This window comes from Octopus sinensis, linkage group LG13 (assembly GCF_006345805.1).
Source record: "Octopus sinensis linkage group LG13, ASM634580v1, whole genome shotgun sequence".
NCBI classification, from domain to species: Eukaryota; Metazoa; Mollusca; class Cephalopoda; order Octopoda; family Octopodidae; genus Octopus; species Octopus sinensis.
In genome coordinates, this window is record NC_043009.1 from 69,786,102 (window position 1) to 69,808,601 (window position 22,500).

At 36.0% G+C, this 22,500-nt stretch overlaps 1 protein-coding gene across 2 annotated transcripts in view; it reads right to left on the bottom strand.

Annotated features, from left to right (window-relative positions):
• Positions 1–22,500, bottom strand: part of LOC115218654 (cubilin) — a 397,234-nt gene that overhangs the window by 255,062 nt on the left and 119,672 nt on the right. For both annotated transcript variants that reach the window (XM_036508531.1, XM_029788578.2), the window contains 3 exons: positions 15,723–15,819; positions 12,216–12,340; positions 5,758–5,910 (listed from right to left, as the gene is read on the bottom strand). In XM_036508531.1, the coding sequence (XP_036364424.1) occupies positions 5,758–5,910; positions 12,216–12,340; positions 15,723–15,819 (375 nt within the window). The remainder of the gene's footprint in view (positions 1–5,757; positions 5,911–12,215; positions 12,341–15,722; positions 15,820–22,500) is intronic.

Consider the following 22,500-nt stretch of genomic DNA (forward strand, 5'->3'; position numbering starts at 1 on the left):
GTAGTAAAGAAATAGGTATCCATATCCCCTCGAAAGAAGAGATGGAATGTGGCACGATAAGTGAGTGCTCTGTCAGCCAGCGCGGGGAATTTGAAAGGGGTGACAGACGACCCTTACTTGATGCTTTAAATTTTATTCATTACAGGACTTGTTAAAGGATTGCGTCACCCAAAGATGTAAATGCAACAGAGGCGGTGAAACGGTGCAATCGTGAGACTTGCATAAGCTTGAAAATAAACTTGGAGCAAATTAGAATAAGCTCGAAGCAAGTTCGAATAACTTCGGAGGAAATAAAATCATTTCTTTCCAATTTATTCCACAAAGCAATCAAGCCGTATTTCTATTTTGTCGAACGCTTAACAAATTATTCTTTCATTTTGACCGACATTTTACAGAAATATCGAAAGCTTTTGCATGAGTTCGTCAGAATCCTTTACTTTTGAAATGCAAAACGCAATTACTTTCGTTGTAAACATACACGTTTCAATGAAACCATTCTTAACGAAAATGTCGCCGCAGTCATTCGATGCATTCAATATAAACGTTTATAAATATTCTTTAATGGTTCTTTAATGTTAACCATTCAAATTGCTGCTCTTGGTTTTGTCTCAGACACCTTCATGGTACAAATACGATGTATAAATTTTCAGTGGTAAATAATATGAACATCTCGTACAGCAAAGAATGGCTCCCCAGTCTTGTCCGACACCAGACATAAATGCACACACATAGATTTCCTGAGACTATTTATGTGGGCTTGGTTCACTTCCTTGTCTGGCAACAAATGGGGTAATAATATATGTTGCATGAAAAGGTATCATGGCTTTCGGGCTGGTTTTTGTCAAATGATAAAAAAAAATTCGGATTTGAAATGAATAACTTTAAGTTGGAACAATTAAAAATAATTGACAACTACGAAGTTTTACTTCAATATCTTTTCTTTGATTTGCTCTGAGATTATTTTATTTCGAGAATACTGTAATAAACTACGATTTCTAAAAACAACCTTGATTTTTAACAGAAATAGCACCGAATTCGTTTTAATATTTTTCTGGGGATATTTTGTATTTGAGATAGTATAGATGACACCCGTGATACAAAGGGCCCGCCTTGAAACACAGTGTCACGCCGAGTCGGCTTAAGACTTGTGTAAAGAGTGTATATGTCTTTAGAATAGTGGCTTACACGTTAATTTCATACTGTTCATCAAACAACTTAATTCTCATTCCCCACGTCCACTGATAAACTATTACCGTTGGCCGGTCATTTTTGCCCCAAGCATTGATCGAGTGTAACAGAAATCATTAATTCCTTTCCTATTCGCAGTCATCTGTCGTTTAGTTTCATTACGTCTCAAATCTTCTTTGTGTCAGTCAACAATAGAAAATATATGATTTCGACATTGCTTCTAAGTGTTATTTTCCCTTTCAACTACCAATGGTCTAAGTTCAAATTATGCGGATGTCCAGGTTAACCATAAAATATTTACTAGCAATGGACGCCTACTTTCATTTCGTAGAGCTGCTAGAAAGATAGTTAAGAGATCACAACTTTTCTCGTGTTAAACATTTTGCCGTTGTTGTTATTGTTGGTGGTAGAGTTGTTATTCAGAACACAAAGGAAGCTTGTCACGATATCATAATTATAATACATTTCAAAAATATATATATCTCAGTAGATCATTCTTTGCATCGAATAAATCAAGAGAGAATATCTTGAGTCTCGGGTCGCTTTCATTAAATCTCCGCAAGATCTTCTTTTGAATGTTCATTGATGTCACAGAATGTACTCCATAAATATCTTATGGGTTTCGGTAATATCTCACTAGAACAGCGGGATATTTACACCAATTAAACACTTAAAAGTATTCTCAGATCTTGTGGAATCTTTCTCAATTTGACAGCTTATTGTCGTGTTGTATTTATCTGATAAGTCAGTAGATTATTTGAAAACACGTCAAACTCAAACCACGATATTTACTGTTTAATGCACTTCTTTCATATATACACACATACATACATTTATAATACACACACACGTAAACATACATAGATATGTGTATAAGTTTGTGCGCATAAAAGTTAATATCTTAATCACTGCGTGGTGGTAAGGATGGCCTTCCGTTCTATGTTTATGCTTGTAGCGTTGTGGCCCAAGAGGGAGATTTATGCATTTCGATATCTTTATATTTGTGTGTATTTGGGCAGAGTAAGCAGTATTGTCGGTCGGACGGTTCAGTATTATGATTCCCATGTGGAAAAACAGGATTTACAAGATCTAGTAACATTCGTGTGTGACTTGCAGAATCATACACATGCTTATATTTACAGCATCTCAACCCCTGGGCATATGCCACTCCATATGTGTGTCCCATTCTGAGTGTGTGTGTATGTATCTCGGCCTGCCCTCTCTTTCCCTCTCACTGTGCCTTTCTCTCTCCATTCATATATATATATATAAGTATATACATGTCTGCGTGCGGTTTCCTTTTACGCCAAGTCACGTGTGTGCGTTCACACACATACATACACACACTCTCTCTCTTTCTCTCTCTCTTTTAGGCCAAGTAATACATCGGAATAATTCTGAATTAAATAGAAGGATTACTTATTACTTTTTAATAGACTACATATTTATTTTTTTTAAAGAAAATATTGACAGGGATTTCGAAGTCCAATGTAAGAAATCAAGTGACAAGTCGAAGTCATTGTCAAACTTTTCTTCGCAACAGTTTACAAGCATATCCACAGGCAAACTTGATATGCTTCAGATTGGACCGTCAGGGAGAGCCCTAAGCGTAATACCATGTTAATGGACTAAGAAGAGAACAGGAATTATATAAAAACATTTCAAGCTTTGATTTCACTGTTTCCTCAAAGCAGAAACATATATATATATATATATATATATATATATATATATATATATATATATATATATTATATATATATCAGTCGCCATGATAGATCGTTAGCCACTACACACATTTTTTCTCTCCTTGTTTTTCTGTGTCCCTTTCTGTAGAAGAGCGTAGGCTCGAAACGTAAAAGACTGTTTCTATTCCTGAGCGTTATACTAATACATCTGTATGATATGGCAAGGGATTACTGTATATATATATATATATATATATATATATATATATATATATATATATATATATATATATATATATATATATACAGTAATCCTTGCCATATCGCGATTAACCTATCGCGGTTTATCATTTAAACTTACATAGATTCTTCCAAGGTGTTCTTTTGCATTTATAATAAAAAAATATACAGTACTGTTTCTACTTCGCGGATTTTCACCTATCATGGGAGTTTTTGGAATGTAACACCCGCGATAGACGAGGGATTACTGTATAAATACACACACACACACACACACACACACATAACACTGGGGGAAAAATGAAAAAAAGGATTTGTGGTGCCTCAGGTTTTAGACCTGATTTTAGGCATATTCACTCCTACGAATAAGAATATGGCCTTCATTTCTTGCTAGCAGCTCTACTTTTTGAGATAATGTACAGCTGCCCACACGTGAATCTGAGACAGGCTGCCGACAGGATTATTATAGAATCAGAGATGGTCTGTAATGCATTTAACGAATACTTGAATACTTATTTAAATACAATGCGTACTTAAGATAGACTTTGTATTCAAATAAGTATCAAGGCATTTGTCAAATACACTATTGACCATCTGTGATTCTATAAAGACCCTGTCGGCGACCTGTCTCAAATTCATGTGTAGGAATCCGTACTTGTCAATAGATGTATCTTTCATGAGCCTGTCACAGCGTCTGTTTCTAGGATAGCAGAGGCATACTGGAAATGACAGAATATAGTCAGTCGAGGATTACCAGAATTTGGCAGTTTCAGAACATGATAGTAAGAGAAAAGAATGAAATTGTGGAACGACTGGTTGACCAGAATCAGATCATTTTACCAGCACTGCATATCAGATTAGGTTTAACGAAACAGCTTGTAAAGGCTCTGAACAAAGAGGAGGAGATACTTTGGCTACATCTGCAGGAAAGTTCCAGTGTTGAGCATGGAGAAGCTAAAAGCAGATACTTTTGAGAACTCACGGAAATCCACATTTCAAAGATTCAAAGAACAATGCTGAGGCAGATGCATGGTCTTCGTTCAATATGTTTGTAGAGAATTCTCTTGGGAACTATAAAACAGATAATTACACTGAGTTAGTAGAGAGAATGCTGTCTTCTTTCTTCTGTCAGCTTGTCTGTACAATGAGTATCAAGGTGGATTGTCTCCACAGCCACTTGGATCGTTTCCCAGAAAAGCTTGGTAACCCAAGTGAAGAGCAGGGTAAATGATTCCACCAAGATTTAAGAACTATGGAAGAAAGATACCGGACAGACTGAGACACCCACATGACGGTAGATTACTGCTGGTCCACCCGAAGGGATTGCTCTGGTGCAGCTCACCGCAAGAAGTCTTTGAAGCGCTGCTCGAGTGAAGGCTATCAATGACAACTTTCTATGCTTGCTCCATTGTTATCTTATTCTCTGATGTAAATTCTTCATAAATAAAAGAAATCTACGCGTATGAATGTGTTTTATTAATCCAGAAGGCAAAAATAATGATCTGTAGACATCAGTCCTGGTATCCGATTGGTCGTGTGCGTTAAAATTAGGGGTTTATCATATCTCAGTAACCAGAGGTGATGGAAAAGAACAAACTGATGGCGTATTTATATTCAAAGACCAAAACTTACCTAAAAAAAGGTCTAATATCTTTGGCACCAATTTTCATGTTCCCCAGGGTCATCAATACATCAATCAGTAGATGCACATTACAGCAATGCCGGATAAAATGTCCAATGTGTTCATAAGTCAATGTATAATTTAATAATAAATTAACATAAATTAACGTAAATTAACATATCCATGTGTCTACTTCTATTCCTCATACCTTTCACTTCCTCCCATCCTCTCCCTCTCTTTCAATACAGTTATATATTCCGAGTAAATTCTCTTTCCATTTATAATCCAGTTTCTGTGCTTCTGCATAATTAATATCACTCATAATTTATGTAAGAATATAATATAGTGTGTGTTTGTGTATATGTATACATATAAGTGCACGTTTGATTGTGTGTGTGTGTGTGTACGTTTTTGCGTGTGTGAATGTACGTACGAACGTACTTGCGTGTGTGTGTGTATGTGTGTGTGTGCGCGCGTACGTGTGTGTGCGTGCGTGTGTGCACGTGCATGCGTGTGTGTGCGCATCTGTTTGTCTATGTGTATCTAAGTATATATGTCGACGCAGCAAGCAACTGAAGATGGGGTGATAACAACAAAAACATCAATAACAACAATATGGGGACACCATCGACAACAACAATAGTATCAACATGAACCAGAATTAGAAAGATGAAAAGAATATCACTAACAAAGGTTACATGGACGACAACGACGCCATCTACAATGTTTCTTCTGAAACCAAACATCACCGCCGCGAACATCAACACAACCATTAACCTCGGCAACCATTATCCTCATCATTATCAACCATCTTTGGCAAATAAAAAAAATACAAGTCTCAAAATATAAAGCAATCAAATAAAACATCAGACCAAACAAACGTTGTGAAAGATGCATGAGGTGTGTAGTTGTGGTAGCAACGATATTGCTCATGAAGGCGGTGGTGGTGGTGTCTTTGGTTCTGCTGGGTTTGGGGGTGTGAGTGTTGGCGGTTGAGAGTGGAAAGCATTTTCGACTTACCGCTGTTGGTAGATTTGTACTTGAGTGAAAATCCTTCCCGTTCGATGGTATTGTCCGTGTGGAAGTAGATGTAAGCATAACGCCCAATGTTATTGACGTTGATGGAGCTCTGACCGCATCTGTGATCAAGAAGCTCACCCGATCGATCAAAACCTTCAGAGGAAGAAATGATAAAAATAAAAGTAAAGAAAACCGAATCAGGATAATCGATATCATTAGTTACATTTCTAAAAATCAATCAATGCTGAAGAGAAAGTTAAACACTTATACAGACACACGCGTACGGATATATATATACATATATGCATCTATGCATCCATCCATCCATACACACATTCAAATATACACATATACATACACGTACACATAATACATGCATGTATGCATAAATTCACACATATCTATGCATACATGCGTAAATATATACATACATTCATACATACATGCATACACATATATATATATGTACATGAATACATAAATACATGCATATATGCATGGATGCGTATATACATACATGCAAGCATACATACATTCATACATGCATGCATACACAGATGCATTCATACATACATACATACATATGATAAATTCAAGTAAAAAGCTGTGTGAATAACGGAATTAGAACGGAGATGCTGCAAGCGTGTTGAGCAAAAACTCTAAAATATCGATGCTGCAGTAATTGAAACAATTCTAAGAAAAATATTCAACAGGAAATCCCTTTGGTCCAGAGCTTATTACAGGATATTGAATGATAAGCCCTGAAATTTTATCAGCGAAATTTAATAATACTGCTTAGGAGGAATGTCAAGGACACGGTATACGTAGCCATGCGGTTTTCACCAGTTATCACCTTTCTCAAACCTTAAAATAGCCGAGCAACTCAGCTACAAATTGCTCCCCCCCACCCGATAGAATGTCTAAACATCATATATAAGATGTACACTGGCTGCTTCAACTTGTCTCTGCAGAACCATAGTACCACTAACATAATTATAATCCCAGAACAAGCTGGGGGTAAAAAAGGAAATCTGGGAGTGTATTCAACACCAACTAAATAGCAAAACCATTTAAGAAAGAACAATAAAGAACAGCAAAATCTTTGACGGATGTTTGTCCTCATCTTGTTTGATGTTAACACAACGTTTCGGCCGATATACCCACCAAGCCTTCATCAGGTGTCTTGAGGAAATTTCAAACCTGGGTTCTCATTCCTAAGGTATTTTCGATGTTGTTATTATTATTATTATTATTATTCAGATCACTGCCTGGAATCGATCTCGGAATCTTGCGGTTAGTAGCCCGCGCTCTTAACCACTACGCCATATGCCCGGAATTTTACAGTCGGTCCACTATGTCTAAACAATGGTTTTTGGTTCATCGAATCCGTCTTCCTGTTGTAGGTTCTTGGTTGTGGTCGACCCTCTCTGTAGTTGTCATAATAGCTCAGCTATGACTTTTTGTCCGAAAAATCAATTGCTGTGGGTCCTGTCTAAAAGGCATTGTAGTAGGGTGCACAGTTTGCGTGGTGTCATGGAGAGAAGCAATTGAGATGCACCGAAACGGAGGGTAACGCATGGAATATAGTTTGCAGAGCATTCATAGACGACATAACGGTTATGGCACCATCATTCCAAGGAAAGCGGTATTGAGCTTGCTGGAAAAGATGGCTGTATAGTCATGCTTGAAATTTAACTCTGTGAAAGTTCAGAGCCTGAATATCCTTAAAGAAAAAGTAGTTCACTGCCTTGGGAGAAGTTACAACAGTATCCTTAAAGATATTGGTAATGGCGAAGACATTAAGACCAACTAGACAAGTGGCTAAGGGAAGTTTGTAAAAACCACCTACTTGGAACATTTAAAGTATAGTGCTTCCAATATAGCATCATATTCGAGCTGCACTGACCATTCCTTCATGATTCGGGCAGTGCATGGGAGACGATGTGCAGAAAGTTCGTGCGAAGGTGGTAGGGTTCCCATTCGAATCGTAGCTCTAACCCGAACCCTATCAATCTGTACAGCAAGACCATTTGCAATTTCCTCAGTCATGGAGAAATTCAAAGCCACAAATGCAAGAGCTCTCATCACATTGCTTCTGTCTGAGGATGAGAAAGTCAGACCCAGCAACAAGACTAAGAAGTCTTGCTGAAATTGGGAGTTCCTGGAAGATGTGAAGGAGGCTGAGACATACTGGAAATACCAGAATGTTTGTTATGGTTAGGATTTGTTAATTACAGTACCTAGAGATAGTAAAGTACTTATACCAGGAGCAAGAAAAGGCCCACAAGGCGAAGAATCTGTGACTCAACTCGAACGCCTATTGTTTTGAATGGCATCAAGGTGATAAACACGGAAGCTGGAAATAGCTCAAGAGGGATATGGTTGATAAGAGACTAGTTTAGTCTTCGCTACCCCACTCAAGCGAAGCGTACAGGCTAATGGGAGAAGCGCTTGTGACTCTGGGATAACTGCAAACGATAGAATTTAGAAGAGCTAGAAAAATCCCATCGCAGCTCCTACAGTTTGTAAGTGGTGTAAAGCATCTCGGATGTGTATTTCAGCATTAGGTTTAAAACATTAAAAAGAATGGAAGGAGCCAAAATAAACTTCGAACAAGTTAATTTTCTTTTATAGTGCTACTGAAAGTTTGAAAACATAGTCGAAATGTAAGGACACTATAGGAAAGAGATTCAAACAGATCGAATTCTGCGATTTAATATCACTCGAAATAAAGTTTGCAGTAGACGGAACTATTCAGAATGCTCAGAAGAAACGTCCCGGGATTCCGCGGATATCTAAAGGCAAGAACATGTGTTATAAGTGTGTTGTTAGAGTTCAAAATATCTGTGCGGCAAGCGAATTGTGAGATCAAGCGTTTATCGAATATTGAAGCGCTCTTATTGGAGAAATTAATTACATCATCATCATTATTATTATCATCTTCGTTTAACTTCCACTTTCCCTGCATGCTTGGGTAGGATCGTTGGCGGGAGCCTGCCAGGTAGAAAAGGTGCTCTAGGCTACACACTGTATCTGTTTTGACATAGATTTTACGACTGAATGCCCCTCCTAACGCCAACCACTCCACAGAGTTCATGCTCTCAAATGAAGATTATCTAGTTATACGATTGGTATAACATCTGCAAATCATACTTTCCGACATAGATTGTTTGAAGTAAGGAGGCGAGATTGTAATAAAATGACTCAATTAACCGCCAAAGTTGCATTCACTCGGTGCCTGAGTATCTCTATATTACAGAGTATCGTCATGTTACTAAACCAGGAGTCGCTGTATGGTGAGGCTTATAATCAAAAAGATTAAAGATTAATTGGACCATTCTTTTTCATGGTATTCTGACTGGTTCCTTTGACTTAGACTTGCTGTGTCACTCTGCCATACCAAATATTCAAGAGAATTTTTAATTTGGCTATCTCCCTTTTTTTTCCTTGAGCAGGGTCACACGGACCAATCCTTCATTTTTCTTTTTTATAGCAGTCAAGTTCATATTGATTCGCTGGGTGCGTCCTGTCCCCAAGACTTTCTTGAATCCTGCACGCCAATAACCATCGCATTCGTTTTCTTATTTCAGAGACATGTAAGTTGCGAACTGCTCAGTAATGGCGCTGGTATTGATTAGCTAGCTGCTGTTTAGCCACAGGTCAGTCATAATGACGTATGCCAAAGATTGAAAGCGCTCCAACGGTGACCATCCCGTATTTTTATATTGCTGAGAGTAGATCGCGGAATATATTATCTAATACATGTGATAAACAGAGAAGATTATTTTTGCTCGTATTCCTGACAGGAACAGCAACCGCGAAGAAGCATTTCCATTGTCTCTAGGGATATTAATATTATTGTTGAAGGGAAATTTCTTACTCTGGGAATTGAAACATAACTGTAAACTTAGCTCACCTCTTACACCCCATCAACCCTCATTTCCAATATATTTACATAATGTCGACGCCTGCAGTTTGTCACAGACCATAAAAATGAGATCAGAAGTGATACAAAGGAATGGTTTGAATTCTCATAGCCATTTCAAACCTTCATGTTTTAACTAAATTTCAAGAAGGTCAAAGAAAACGAGAATTATATGATTCCTGGTGGAATTCTAGCAAATAAGAATAATTTGGTGATTTAAATATGAAAGAAATATAGTGTTTGGCTATTTGAGCTAATGAGCTCGCAGGGATTAATGTAGTTGTGTATATGTTAGCATATAATGTATGGCTGGGTGTGTGTGTGTATGTGCGTGTGTATGGGTCATTGAAAATGATAAAAAAGGAGCGAAACAATGACTGAGAGAGAGAGAGGAGGGAGAGAGAGAGAGCAAGAAAGAGAAAGCACATACACATAATACGCTTACAAAGAAGTGTTCGGAAAGAGAAGAAATTCTGTAAAGAAGCAAAGAGAAAAACGAAATATGCTACAACAGAGATGTAAAGAATTAGATTGTGTGGGCGAATGCGAGCAGAAAGATATAGAGTATGTCGTGTGTGTGTGTTGGGGGAGGGGTGAATAGCGATGAAGAGTGAATGAATGAATGAACGGGTGACTGAGAGAGAGAGACTGAAAGAGAGGGTGAGAGAGTAGAAAAGAAAAAGTCGAGAGACGAGGCAACCATGCACAACTAGCCAGTGATATGATGGAGATAAGACAACCACATACATGCGTACACACACACACACACACACACACATATATATATATATATATATACACACCCATACATACATACATCAACCCCCTATATATATATATATATATATATATATATATATATATATATAAAGTTTAACGCATAGTCACGTGCTCATATTTACATAGAGCTAGGGAGAGACAAATGAGGAAGAGAGCGACTGCGAAGGAAAAGTAAATTAGAAAATATAATACAATGTAGGTCTCGTTTCATTACAGCCGTAGTGTCATTAGAAAGGAAGCAGAGAGAGAGAGAGAAAGAGAGAGAGAGAGAATGTGTGAGGGAAGGAGGGAGGAAGAAAGCAACTTAAAGTTACTGAAATAAGTTTAAGTTGCTTCGTTTCTCTGTAGAAGAGATACGAGTTGAGAGTTCCCTTCATAACACAGCAAAACACCAGACAGACCTTGTTGAACTGTTTTTTTTTATCTTCGTTTGAACACGGGGTCTGTTTATAGAGCGAACCTGAAAGGCTGAGTGTATGTCTATTAAGTTTTATATATCTCGGTTCGTTCCACTTCTTGTCTCCATTTAATTTTTATATAAATATTTAAGACGCGAAATTCTCTCCCTTTGCTTTACCCTCTCCACTCTCTCTCCCTCTCACTCTTCCTCCTTCTCTCTCTCTTAGCCGCGTGTCCCCCTCCTCCTTCTTTCTCACTGCCAGCCTAACAATTTCTTTCTTTTGCACGCTGCCTCTGCTACTGAAAAGTCATGCTTTCCACACGCTGCCACACAACATCTTTCGTCTAGCCAAAAAAAGGCCTTTTCGTTCGTTTGTTTTTTCTCATTTATTCTCTTGTTTGTTTGATTTCCCGTATTGTATTCTCTTTTTATTTCTCGTCTTGTATTTTTTTGTACTTGTATTTTTATCCTGTATTTTATTGCGCAGTTTTTTTTTGTTACGTCCTGTTTGTGTTCTTACCCGTTTTACCCCGCTGCTTGGAATTTTATTTTAATTCTCTCGCAGGAAGGCTTATCGGACGATGTGTCCTGTCTTGCCTTCGAAACACGCTCGAGTTAACTAGCGACAGCTGATGACGGTGGATTTTTCCTTGTGTAGCATGTCCTGTACTTGTTTTCTTGTTGTAAATTTTTGTTTTTTCCGTTTCTACGTCTTGTTGTGGTGTCCTGTACTCACGTATATTTATTTATATATGCATGTATATATACATGTAGATGTAGGTACGTACATATATGTTTGTATGTATGCATATATTTTTATTTATTACATTATTGTCTGACAGCGCCTCGCGTCGGGTTCGTTTCGATTCTCGGTTCGTTCCATTTCTTGTCTCCATTTAATTTATATATATATATATATATATATCTATATATATATGTATGTGTGTGTGTGTGTGTGTGTGTGTGTGTGCGGCTGTGTGGAAATTTCAGAACATTTTTAAAGAGAAAGTTTGTCTTACAGCTGTTTCTGGGATATTAGGGATATCCCTTCATCACTTTCCGTTTGTAATGACAAAAATATCAACTGCTATCAGAATTTGCATACCACAGACAAGAAGCATTTCTACCATTTCTACAAACCACTTTCCTTGAATAATGGAACTGCAACTCTAACACCCTGCAAATATTTTTATTTCTACATTCATTCTATTTCCCTATATATTCCTCATTTCCTCTCTTTTCTTAAATAACTCCGTATATTGAACTCTATTATTTCCCTCTATGTAACCATCTCACATCGACTTTGATGAAAGGATAATGCAGTGTCAAAGTGAAAGGAAAGTGAGTACTTACCGCGATAGATCTGTACGAAATCTTTATAACAACCTAAACTGTATTCTATATCAACGCGTTGCCAGTCTACTTGCAGCGAATAATTCGGATCTCCCGCATAGATTAGCCAACTGCAAGACATATTCCTGAAACACACAAATGAGAATCACGTAATATGGATATAACAACTGACGGAATTTGCTGAAGATTATGATAACGAAGATGGCGGTGGTGAGTTTGGCACAAAATGAAGAATGGGTCTGAGTTGAGTGTAATAATTGTTGAGTTAAAATTGATAATTTAGTGATCTGTCTACCCATTAACCAAACCGCTACATTAAAAAATCATATCTACAATCAATCAAGAATCGAAACCGTATATAGTTTCACCGCCACGCACATTTCATCGGCACCCAGGTGGAATTTAAGCTCACAATGCAAAATTTTGGATCGGACACTACACACCCACTCCGTTGGGCAACACTTTTGTTGTTTATTAAGTGAAAAACTGAAAGGCGAGTATTTGAACATTGATTTTAGAGAACCAGAACATTCTATCCAGCACTCCAATAAATTTGCCAATTTGTCTAAGCTTTTGGAATTTTTAATTTAGAAGAACCCGAGGTCACTTACAAGAATAGTACTCGTTATCTTAATGTCTATTTGTTTTGAGTGATAAGAGGGTTATTTATTGTTAACAAGGGGTTCGTTGATAATACAAAAAAATATTGACAATAGGGGGTAATATTTGATAGAAAAGGTATTTGTTGATAACAAGAATAATTATTGATAGCAACAGCAATCATTGTGAGATACTGTGTGTTTTCATTGAAGCTAAATATAAAATTGTAAAAAGGAAAAGATTGGTGCAAACAGTATTTCGAGTCGATAAAAAAAAAATACGATTAGCAAGGAATTTGTCAGCAGTTAATAATTAAAATATTCTTTCGATAACTGACCAATGACCATCAACACATTCTGGTAATTACAACAAAGTAGGTGATAAATTGCTTGATAAACTCTGTTTTTGAAGCTATTGCTCGAACGACCGAGTTTCATGTTAAAAAAGACGGAAACACGTAGAACATCGCTGCGAGTGTCCCCTCTCCTGATATTCAAAGACGAACACACACATACACACGCAGTCACACAAGTTCACAATGAAACAGGAATATGAGAATGATTGAATATTTCTTTGAATAAAAAGAAAGATGGGAGGTCTCAGTAGACTTCATCCTCCCGATAAATTTTACTCTCAATATAAGGTTACAGTATCAGGAAACGTTCCTTTGTTATTTTTTCGTTATACATATACATACATATGTGTGTGTGTATATATATATATATATATATATATATATATATAAATATACATGATATATATATATATACAATAATAAACTAGTAATTAATAATTCCACCAAGTAGAATTCGGCATGTTAAAAGGACCATTTTTCGGTAAACTTAAACAATATTTTATAATTACGAGTATAATTAGGGTTCAGCAAAGATTTGTTTTACCACATACCGAACTTTAGAAATAGCAGCCAAAGAACCTTAGCTATTTCTTCTACTATAAGAAGAGACACCCGGATAAAACAAAACAAAACAAAACAAATATATATATATATATATATATATATATATATATATATATATATATATATATATATGTTGTTATATTTCGGAATGGTCATATTGCCAGTTTAGCCAATAAAAACAAACGCACTATATATTTGGTGTTATTTTGCTTCAGTGATATTTATTTTTTACATTAATCTTAATCTTATTTCGGCCAGAGTTCTTTCGTCACACTCCTGTGACCGCATCACACACACATATATATATATATATATATATATATATATATATGTATACACATATATATCGTTGCTATTATGCAAAAGTGTCGTAAGTCTAAAACGTTACTTTTACAGGGAAAAACTAGTTTCCCCATTCCATTTCTTTTTATAGTAGCAACAGTTTCCGCTTGATACTTTGTTGGCTGCATAAAATGGTAATTCCATGCATGTATGATATTTTCAGTCTGAAATATTTTTGCAAAATTGTCGCATTTTTTTTTCAGTCATTTGAGTGCAGCCATGCCGGAGCACCGCATTTAATCGAGCACATCGACCCCAGGACTTATTCTTTGTAGGCCTAGTACTTATTCTATCGGTCCCTTTTGCTGAACTGCTAAGTTACGGGAACGTAAACACACCAGCATCGGTTGTCAGGCGATGGTTGGTGACAAACACAGACACACAAGCTCACTCACACACATATATATGGACATATACGACGGGCTTCTTTCAGTTTCCGTCTACCAAATCCACTCACAAGGCTTTGGTCGGCCCAAGGATATAGTAGAAGACACTTGGCCAAGGTGCCACGCAGTGGGACTGAACCCGGACCCATGTGGTTGGTAAGCAAGCTACTTACCACACAGCCATTCCTGTTTGTGGAACTTACTACGCTTTTCAAAAATGCTAAACCGTTATACTACAATTTGACAATTTTCATATCTTGGCATCTGAAGCAGCTGGATATACTTTGACCAAGCAAAATAAAAATACTGAGAAAAAAACCGGATATATATATATATATATATATATATAATATATATATATATATATATATTATATCGGCGCAGGAGTGGCACATTTGGCAAGTATCTTCTACTATGGCATTAGTCGACCAAAACCTTGCGAGTGCATTTGGTAGACAGAAACTGTAAGTCATATATATATATAATATATGTATAATCAAAATAAGCAACAAGTATATCCAAGGTAGAGTAGTACAATTGTTTCATGCTACTTCATTTTATTAAACACTGTAAGCATTACATCAGTTTTAAGATGTCGAGCAATCTTCAGCCACTTATAGAAATTTCTAATCAAACGGACAATGCACTTTCTTATCCATATTTCATTTGCCAACATTATAAAGAGGGTAGATATATAGACAGAGAGGCTGATTTCATTCTTAAGAACATGATAGTAGTATGTTCTCGTTTAAAAAAGAAGATAAAGAAATGTACAAAATGTGACACTATAGGCTAAAAAAAAGGTCTGACACTATAGGCTACAAATAATGTGACACCATTGGCTGCAAAAAGATGTAACATTATAGACTAAAAAGTAAAAAGAAAAGAACAAGTCCCCTGGGGTGTCTCTTTTGATTGAACCATTATCGAAAATGCATCAGTGACTGGCCAAGTGGAAACCTGTAAACAATGACGCTGTTTTCTCGAGTTTATTTATTTATTTATTTCAATAGATGTGTAAATAATGGGTAAATAGATCGAATAAACCAGAAGAAAACAGTAATATAACCAGTAGGGACGAAATAGGGGTATTTACTAAGATGAGATCTATTCATCGTTATGCATTATCGTCTGATTCAAAGGCGGTCATTTTGTGTGAGAATTACCGAAGAAAACATCACATTATTTGTAATAAGGCGTAGCTTGAACAATATAAAAAACAAAAAGAAGTTAAGAATTGAAGGCATATTTGCAACTTACTTAACATATTTACTGAAGTATCCGGGAGACTGAATGAGTTGCCATGAACTCGTGCTCGCTGTTAAGTTCTTTGTTTCTAAACAGTCATTAACGGAGTCTACAAAAATAAAGAAAAAGGAAGGGATAAATTATGCAATCAAATATACAAATGCCTAGAAGTATATGCATTCACACACACACACACACAAAATATGCACGCACGCACGCTCATAATATTTTACAAATTTTAATGTTTTAGCAAAGAAACATTGCTTTTCTAAATCTGTAACAAAACATTTTGGATCTGTAAAACGCAATTGAATAAGTTAAAAATATCTCTGAAATTCCAGCATTCAGCGCGAATTCGATTTAGAACATTGAAAACAATTTCCTCACGGTAAATAGTGGCATAATATTTGAAAGAAAGAGTGAAGTCAAGCGACATAATTTTATGTTAGGTAAAATCCATCTACATAAAGAAAAACTGCTTCAACTGAAGTTTTAAATGTATAAACGCTTGCTAGTATAAAAAATGTAAATATGTATCGTTTTGGGAGGATCATTACACCAATAGCAACAACACACGCACTGATTCAATATCATTTCTCTATTTTTAGTTAGCTTCACGCCTAAAACCTTGTATACCAACGTGTAGAGTACGTAGATGTAATATATGTCTATATACATATTTATGTTAAAAGCAAATATATGGTTTTAATTGTGTGCGTTAAAAAATCGCATAGATACGATCATCTAAATGGAAAGACAGCAATAACGTAGCAATGTGCGATAAGAATGGGTAGATATTTGTATACATGTGTATGGTTCTATGAGCAACTGTATATGAAAATATGTTTATACATATGTATGTGTGTATGCATGTGTGTGTACATGCGTGTGTGTGTGTGTGTGTGTGTGTGTGTGTGTGGTAGAGCTAACCATAGGAGTAATGTAAAACTAAATGTAAATTTTCGATACTAATATCAGAAAAATGTTCCTCATACCGTTGTAAATTAACTGGTTTCTGTCAGTAAATATACTGTAATACTGTATATTTGTATTGTACTGTAATAATGTACTGGTGTATATTAATGAGCCAAAGCGGAGCATCTCTGTGCCCCTTCAAAAAAAAAAGGTTAAACTTATACTGTATATTGTAACTGTCAAAAGACAGTCCTGTTAGATAAGCATTGAACATAGACAACCTCTATCATATATATATACACGAGTTCAGCAAAATTTAGATTCAGATGAATATGGTACTTAAGTCAAAGGCACCAGAATTTGGTATGGTATTATCCATATAAATCAATTGGTGTGATTATAATCAAAATAAGCAACAAGTATATCCGAGGTAATGTGGTACATGAAACGATTGTACCACATTACCTCGGATATACTTGTTGCTTATTTTGATTATATATATATATTTATCAAATGGGTGTGTTATAAAACTATTCCGCACATACAATAACAGCTATACTAACAATCCAACATACGTCTATTATCAGCTGCCCCACGGATGTCACTATGCTTTCGACACCTGATAAATAGGAAATAGTGGCACAACAAGGTACCGATTTTTGATGGAAATAGCAATCGATAATCACTCGACGCTAGGTAAAGCTGCATTGAATGTAGAGAGGCAAAGATGTGTGCAGGCGGCGAAAATAAAAAAAAATTCGTCTCACCTCTTGGAAGAACGCCAGAGAAATGGACAACGTGGATTGCGTATATTGCGGGGGCTGAGATATCTTCGTAGATATCCTGTTATGGCTCTTTGTCTAAACTTTCCCTGAATTATTTTCAACTTAACGCAGTGTAAATATAAACCCGAGTCAGTCTATTGCCAATGTGTGTATATTGGCGAAAATTACGAGTAACTGACGGGCTTGGAGCTCTCCGACTCCTCGCTGTTTTTAGGTTTGAAACATCGCCAGGGGCAGGTTTTAACTTATTTCCCCTTCGCTCTATTATTGACACTGGTATCCGTTACCATTTTAGCGACACACTTCATTTGACATTTACCACATATTTGTTGTCTCCTTCGAAAAATCTTGCAAGAAACAGAATGTTGTTTTAACGGGAACATTCACTTAAGATGTACAAATTTCATTTCAAACAAGAGAGATATTCGTTATTAAATTATAAAATGGTTGTCGTTTCCAATCATAAAGAATATAAATACAATTTCATAAGTTATATTTGTTTCTCTCCATTCCTCTGCTTGTCTATGCACGCATGTTTTCTTCTAAAATTGATCAAAGCTGAAAATACAAATAACCTTTTCTGTCAGGTTTTCGTTAGCAATGTTAATGATTCTAGTATAAATTTCTGTACAATTCTAAAAGAAGCAAATTATCCTCAGAACAAAGGATCACACACACGTATACTCACATAAGCACACACACATACACACATACACAACCCGCGCGCGCACACACGTACAGGCATGTATATTCAGATTCATACGTATTCTTGGAGGCTGGTTGGCTGCCCATAACTTGTCCCTTAAACTGTTGTTACTAGTGGACGACTACAGTAGGAACATTTGCAAGGGAGGCATTCTGCAGAGCGAATAATTCAAAGAAGAATGAGTTGATGCCGTGGTTAGTTTGGTGGTTATGCTTGGACATATTACGTGAGGCAAGAAGCGGAGACGTTCGTAGGTTCTGAAGTTGTTTAATATAAATGACAAGATATCCTGTTGTGGATCTTCGTCTAAACCTTCCCTGAATTATTTCCAGATGTAAAAGACCTAAAGCCACTGTAAGAGCATTCGAAATATCAGCCATAACACAGCACACGCATGTGAACAAGAAGTAGAAGTGTGTTTGCTAATGTTTTGTGTCAATCAACTTTTTTCTTGATGAAGATTTGCGTGTATAGCGGCAAACTCCCAGATACTTGAACGCAGAGATTTTTGTTTTGGGATGTGGTTGAAATATTTTCTGAGTTTGAAGTGGAAGCTTTGCCATTGGGATGTACTCTTTGCCCTTCTATGATGTGCAATCGCTAGAGAAAACCGTCAGTGAAAGCGAAGCACGGGATTTCAAGGGATCCTGCTGCGTCTAGTTGCGTGCATTTCTTTTACTTTTGAAAGAAGGCGACGTAGATTGATAAATGTTTGTTTATGAGCTGTGATTGTTCTTATGGTAGTCATAGCGATTAGATTGGTATGAATGATATCTTTGAAAATGGTTTTTAATCCGGATTTAGATTTAGCTGTGTCTAAGCGGTCCATGGATGACACAAGTTCGAGAAAAGTTATGGAGAGCAGAAAGACGGTGTCAGCGTTATTGAAAGTGATGACAAATATGGCATTGACGGGTAGAAGGAAGGGCACTAGAGGCGCAAAATCTTAACTAAAAATGTAAAACATTCAATGGCTACGAATTACAAAGGATAAAAGAAACTTCGTATGGAATACTCTGAATTCTTGGGTTTGTGTATTAATAATATACGAGAAAATAGAAAAAAAAAATTTAAGAATCGTTGATCAGAATAAATCATTTTTGGAGAAACATCCGACATTGAAAATATAACCCAAAATATCATTTTAAGTAAAAGACGAAATCATTAACACAATTTCTGTTCAGTGCCAAATTAACCAAAGAAACAGTGAAAAACTGCAAGTACCATGCTTGTTGAATTTGTATTATAATTCAAGTTGACACTTATGAATTTAAATCGGGTAAAATATTTGTTTGAAGGAATAACAATACTTTAGCAAGTGGAAATTCTATTTAACTTTATCTAAAAGGTATAATGAAGGTGATATAAATGAAACGGAATAAATTGTTGGGAGAGCCGAATTACTGTAGACCGTCAATAAATGTGAAGAACACAGGAGCAGATAAATTCTCTTGAGTAAAAGGTGAGATTCATGGGATGCATGTAAATTTTCAAAATAACAAGATTTCCGAATCTACTGAAAATATTACACAAAATTTAGAATCTAAAATGTATTTATTAAAAATTCCCTGCGTTTACACTGAATCGATGCTGAAATAATTGTTGAAAAAATGTAATTAAAATCCGCCAATTAATTCCCATTAAGAAACTTGTGAAATGGCCTGGCAAAATACAGAGCAACTGTAGGAATTTAAGAGCATTTTCGACATAATTCCTTGCGCGCATAAACATGGATATACATATAGGAAAAGGGACACACACACACACACGTATATATAGATACTCATACATATACCTTCACTTCATACATGCACACAAACAAATGTGCGCGCGCGCACACTCACACGCACGCAGACATATATATATATATATACGTGTACACACACATCTTTGATATCTCGAATACTTCATTCCCTACGGCTGTTTCGACATCCCCACATATGTTCACAAGCATATTATTATATTATTATTATTATTATTATTATATTCTTTCAATTTTGTTTCTATTTCTTGCCGTGTGTCCTCCTAAGACATGGGGCAAAGAAACTCATTGTAGGCCATCAAAATAAACACACCAGATTGATAATTTACAAAGTCGTATGATAGAAAAAAAAGGGGGGGGAGAAAGACAGAGAGAAAAAGGAAAAAAGAAAAAGTAAACAAAAAAAATAAAGGGGGAAAGAGAAAGAAAATTCACAGCGATAAATACTCTTCTCAACGCGTGTGACCAGTTACCAGGTAAGATAACCTTTTGCCCTTCCTGCATGGATAGTAGGCCAGGGATCATCCTCAAAGCATTTTCGGTTCTTTTTTTGACCACTCCAAGTGCTCCTACAATCATTGGTATCGTAACCGTCTTGAGATGCCTCATTTTTTTTCGATTTCAATTAGACAATCTTTTAGAACATCATTTGCTCTCATCATTCATTATCGCCAATAAGAATCCATGTGCAGGATCACACACGCTCAACATTGAAGTCACAAACTATTCAAGTTGAAGTTATTATTACAAATTCAACGCAGAAATCTCTCGGTGGTTCTCTTGTGCGTCATCACAGAAACGAAGCTGTATGCATATACACACATGTTTAAGTGTGAATATACTACATATGCACAGATATAGGCATACATATGAAGTACACACGCACACATGTACACTCTCATACACACACACGTATTTCTACACACATACTATGTTACATGCATATATAACATTCACTGAAATACATTGTACATGCACGCATGTGTGTGTGTGTGTTTGTGCGTGTGTGTGTGTGTTTGTGTGTGTGTTTGTGCGTGTGCAAGTGTACTTGAGAGAACTTGTTAATAGATGAAGCGAGCAAAGCGCAAAACCAGATTAATGCAATTCTTAGGCGCCTGACTAGATGTGCCAGGATCGTAGAAAAGAACTGTCAGCACATTTGATTATTTAATGTTTTTAACAGAGTTTCATGTCAGAAGCAGATGGAAAACAACTTAACATGAGCAAAAAAATTGTTTATTTAACATAATTCTTCTATCAAATCACTAATAATAAGTAAACCAAAAGAAGAAGAAGAAAATACTTGGTTCAGAAAAGTATTTCATGTGTTGGATGTTCATCCTTTTAAACTAAATAGCATAACAATGCCGAGTGGAAATTTCTACATCTTAAAAGCTAATTTCTACGTATAAGTAATGAAAAGAAAGCATATTTATTATATGCTGACCGGTAGCAAATATGATCCAGTCCATCTATTACTTAAATCTATGTTGACAGCAAGTCTACAGCTATAGAAATCCATTTTAATAGAGACTCAAAATGATATTAAGTATATACCTGAGAGACATTATGATGCACGAATTAATAGAATTCTGTGATTTTTTACATCGTTATTTATAGCTATTCGATGCATTATAAAAGTACAGAAATGGACTGGTGTTTCTTGTTTAGAATTTAATATTTTTCATGAATCCCGATAATTCAAGTAACTGGTTTCTAACTCCTGACTTTTCCCGGCGTCAGACAAACAACAGATGAATCTATTATGTTAACAAGGTTGGTGTTTGTTGTAATGATTTAATTCTAGGTTGGTCCTTATAGAGCAGATCTATTACAAAGGTGCGCCAGACTTGACTATTCCGTCTTTTATGAAAACATCCTAACTCTAAGACAACAGCATTCAAAATGTACTTCGCGTTTCTTCACACGTCAGTGTTCGGAAGAGACTTTAGCTGCTATATTTAAGCAGTTTGAGCAACCTCACAAAGATTCTATCGTTAGTTCTGAGACAATGTGCAATTATTTACCACCCAGTTTAGCATAGCTATTAATATTGAAGCCCTCTATAACTGTGTTATATATATATATATATATATATATATATATGTTCGTCTCTTCAAATCGTACAGGTGTTATATTTAGCATTCGGCCCTTGGCTACACATTTGTGGGAGAAGCGGACAATCGACTGAATCTAATTAAAATATTTCTGAAATATTTACTTTAGCGATATTGAAGAAATAAAAAAGTAACGCCATTGTGACACACAGGAATCTAAGTGTATGGTTGCACTAATTCCACCAACTTTGATCTAACAGTAAATAATTTTTCTCGTATCATTTCTGAATTATAACCGATCATGATTTGAGGAAATATAATCGAATCATTTAATTCTTTAAATGCACAACATTGTGTTGTATTTCCCCGTCTAATGCATTTCCCCTTTTCCAGCATAAATTCTTGTTTCTTTAACCATTACCTTTCATGTGAACTGAGCGCCAGTTGACTTAATGAAGTGAGACAAATTATATTTTTAATTAGCATAAAGATAAAAATCATTTGTGCTAAAATAATTCATCTGAAAAATCAGAGACAACGACTGAAACATTTAAACTGATTGGAA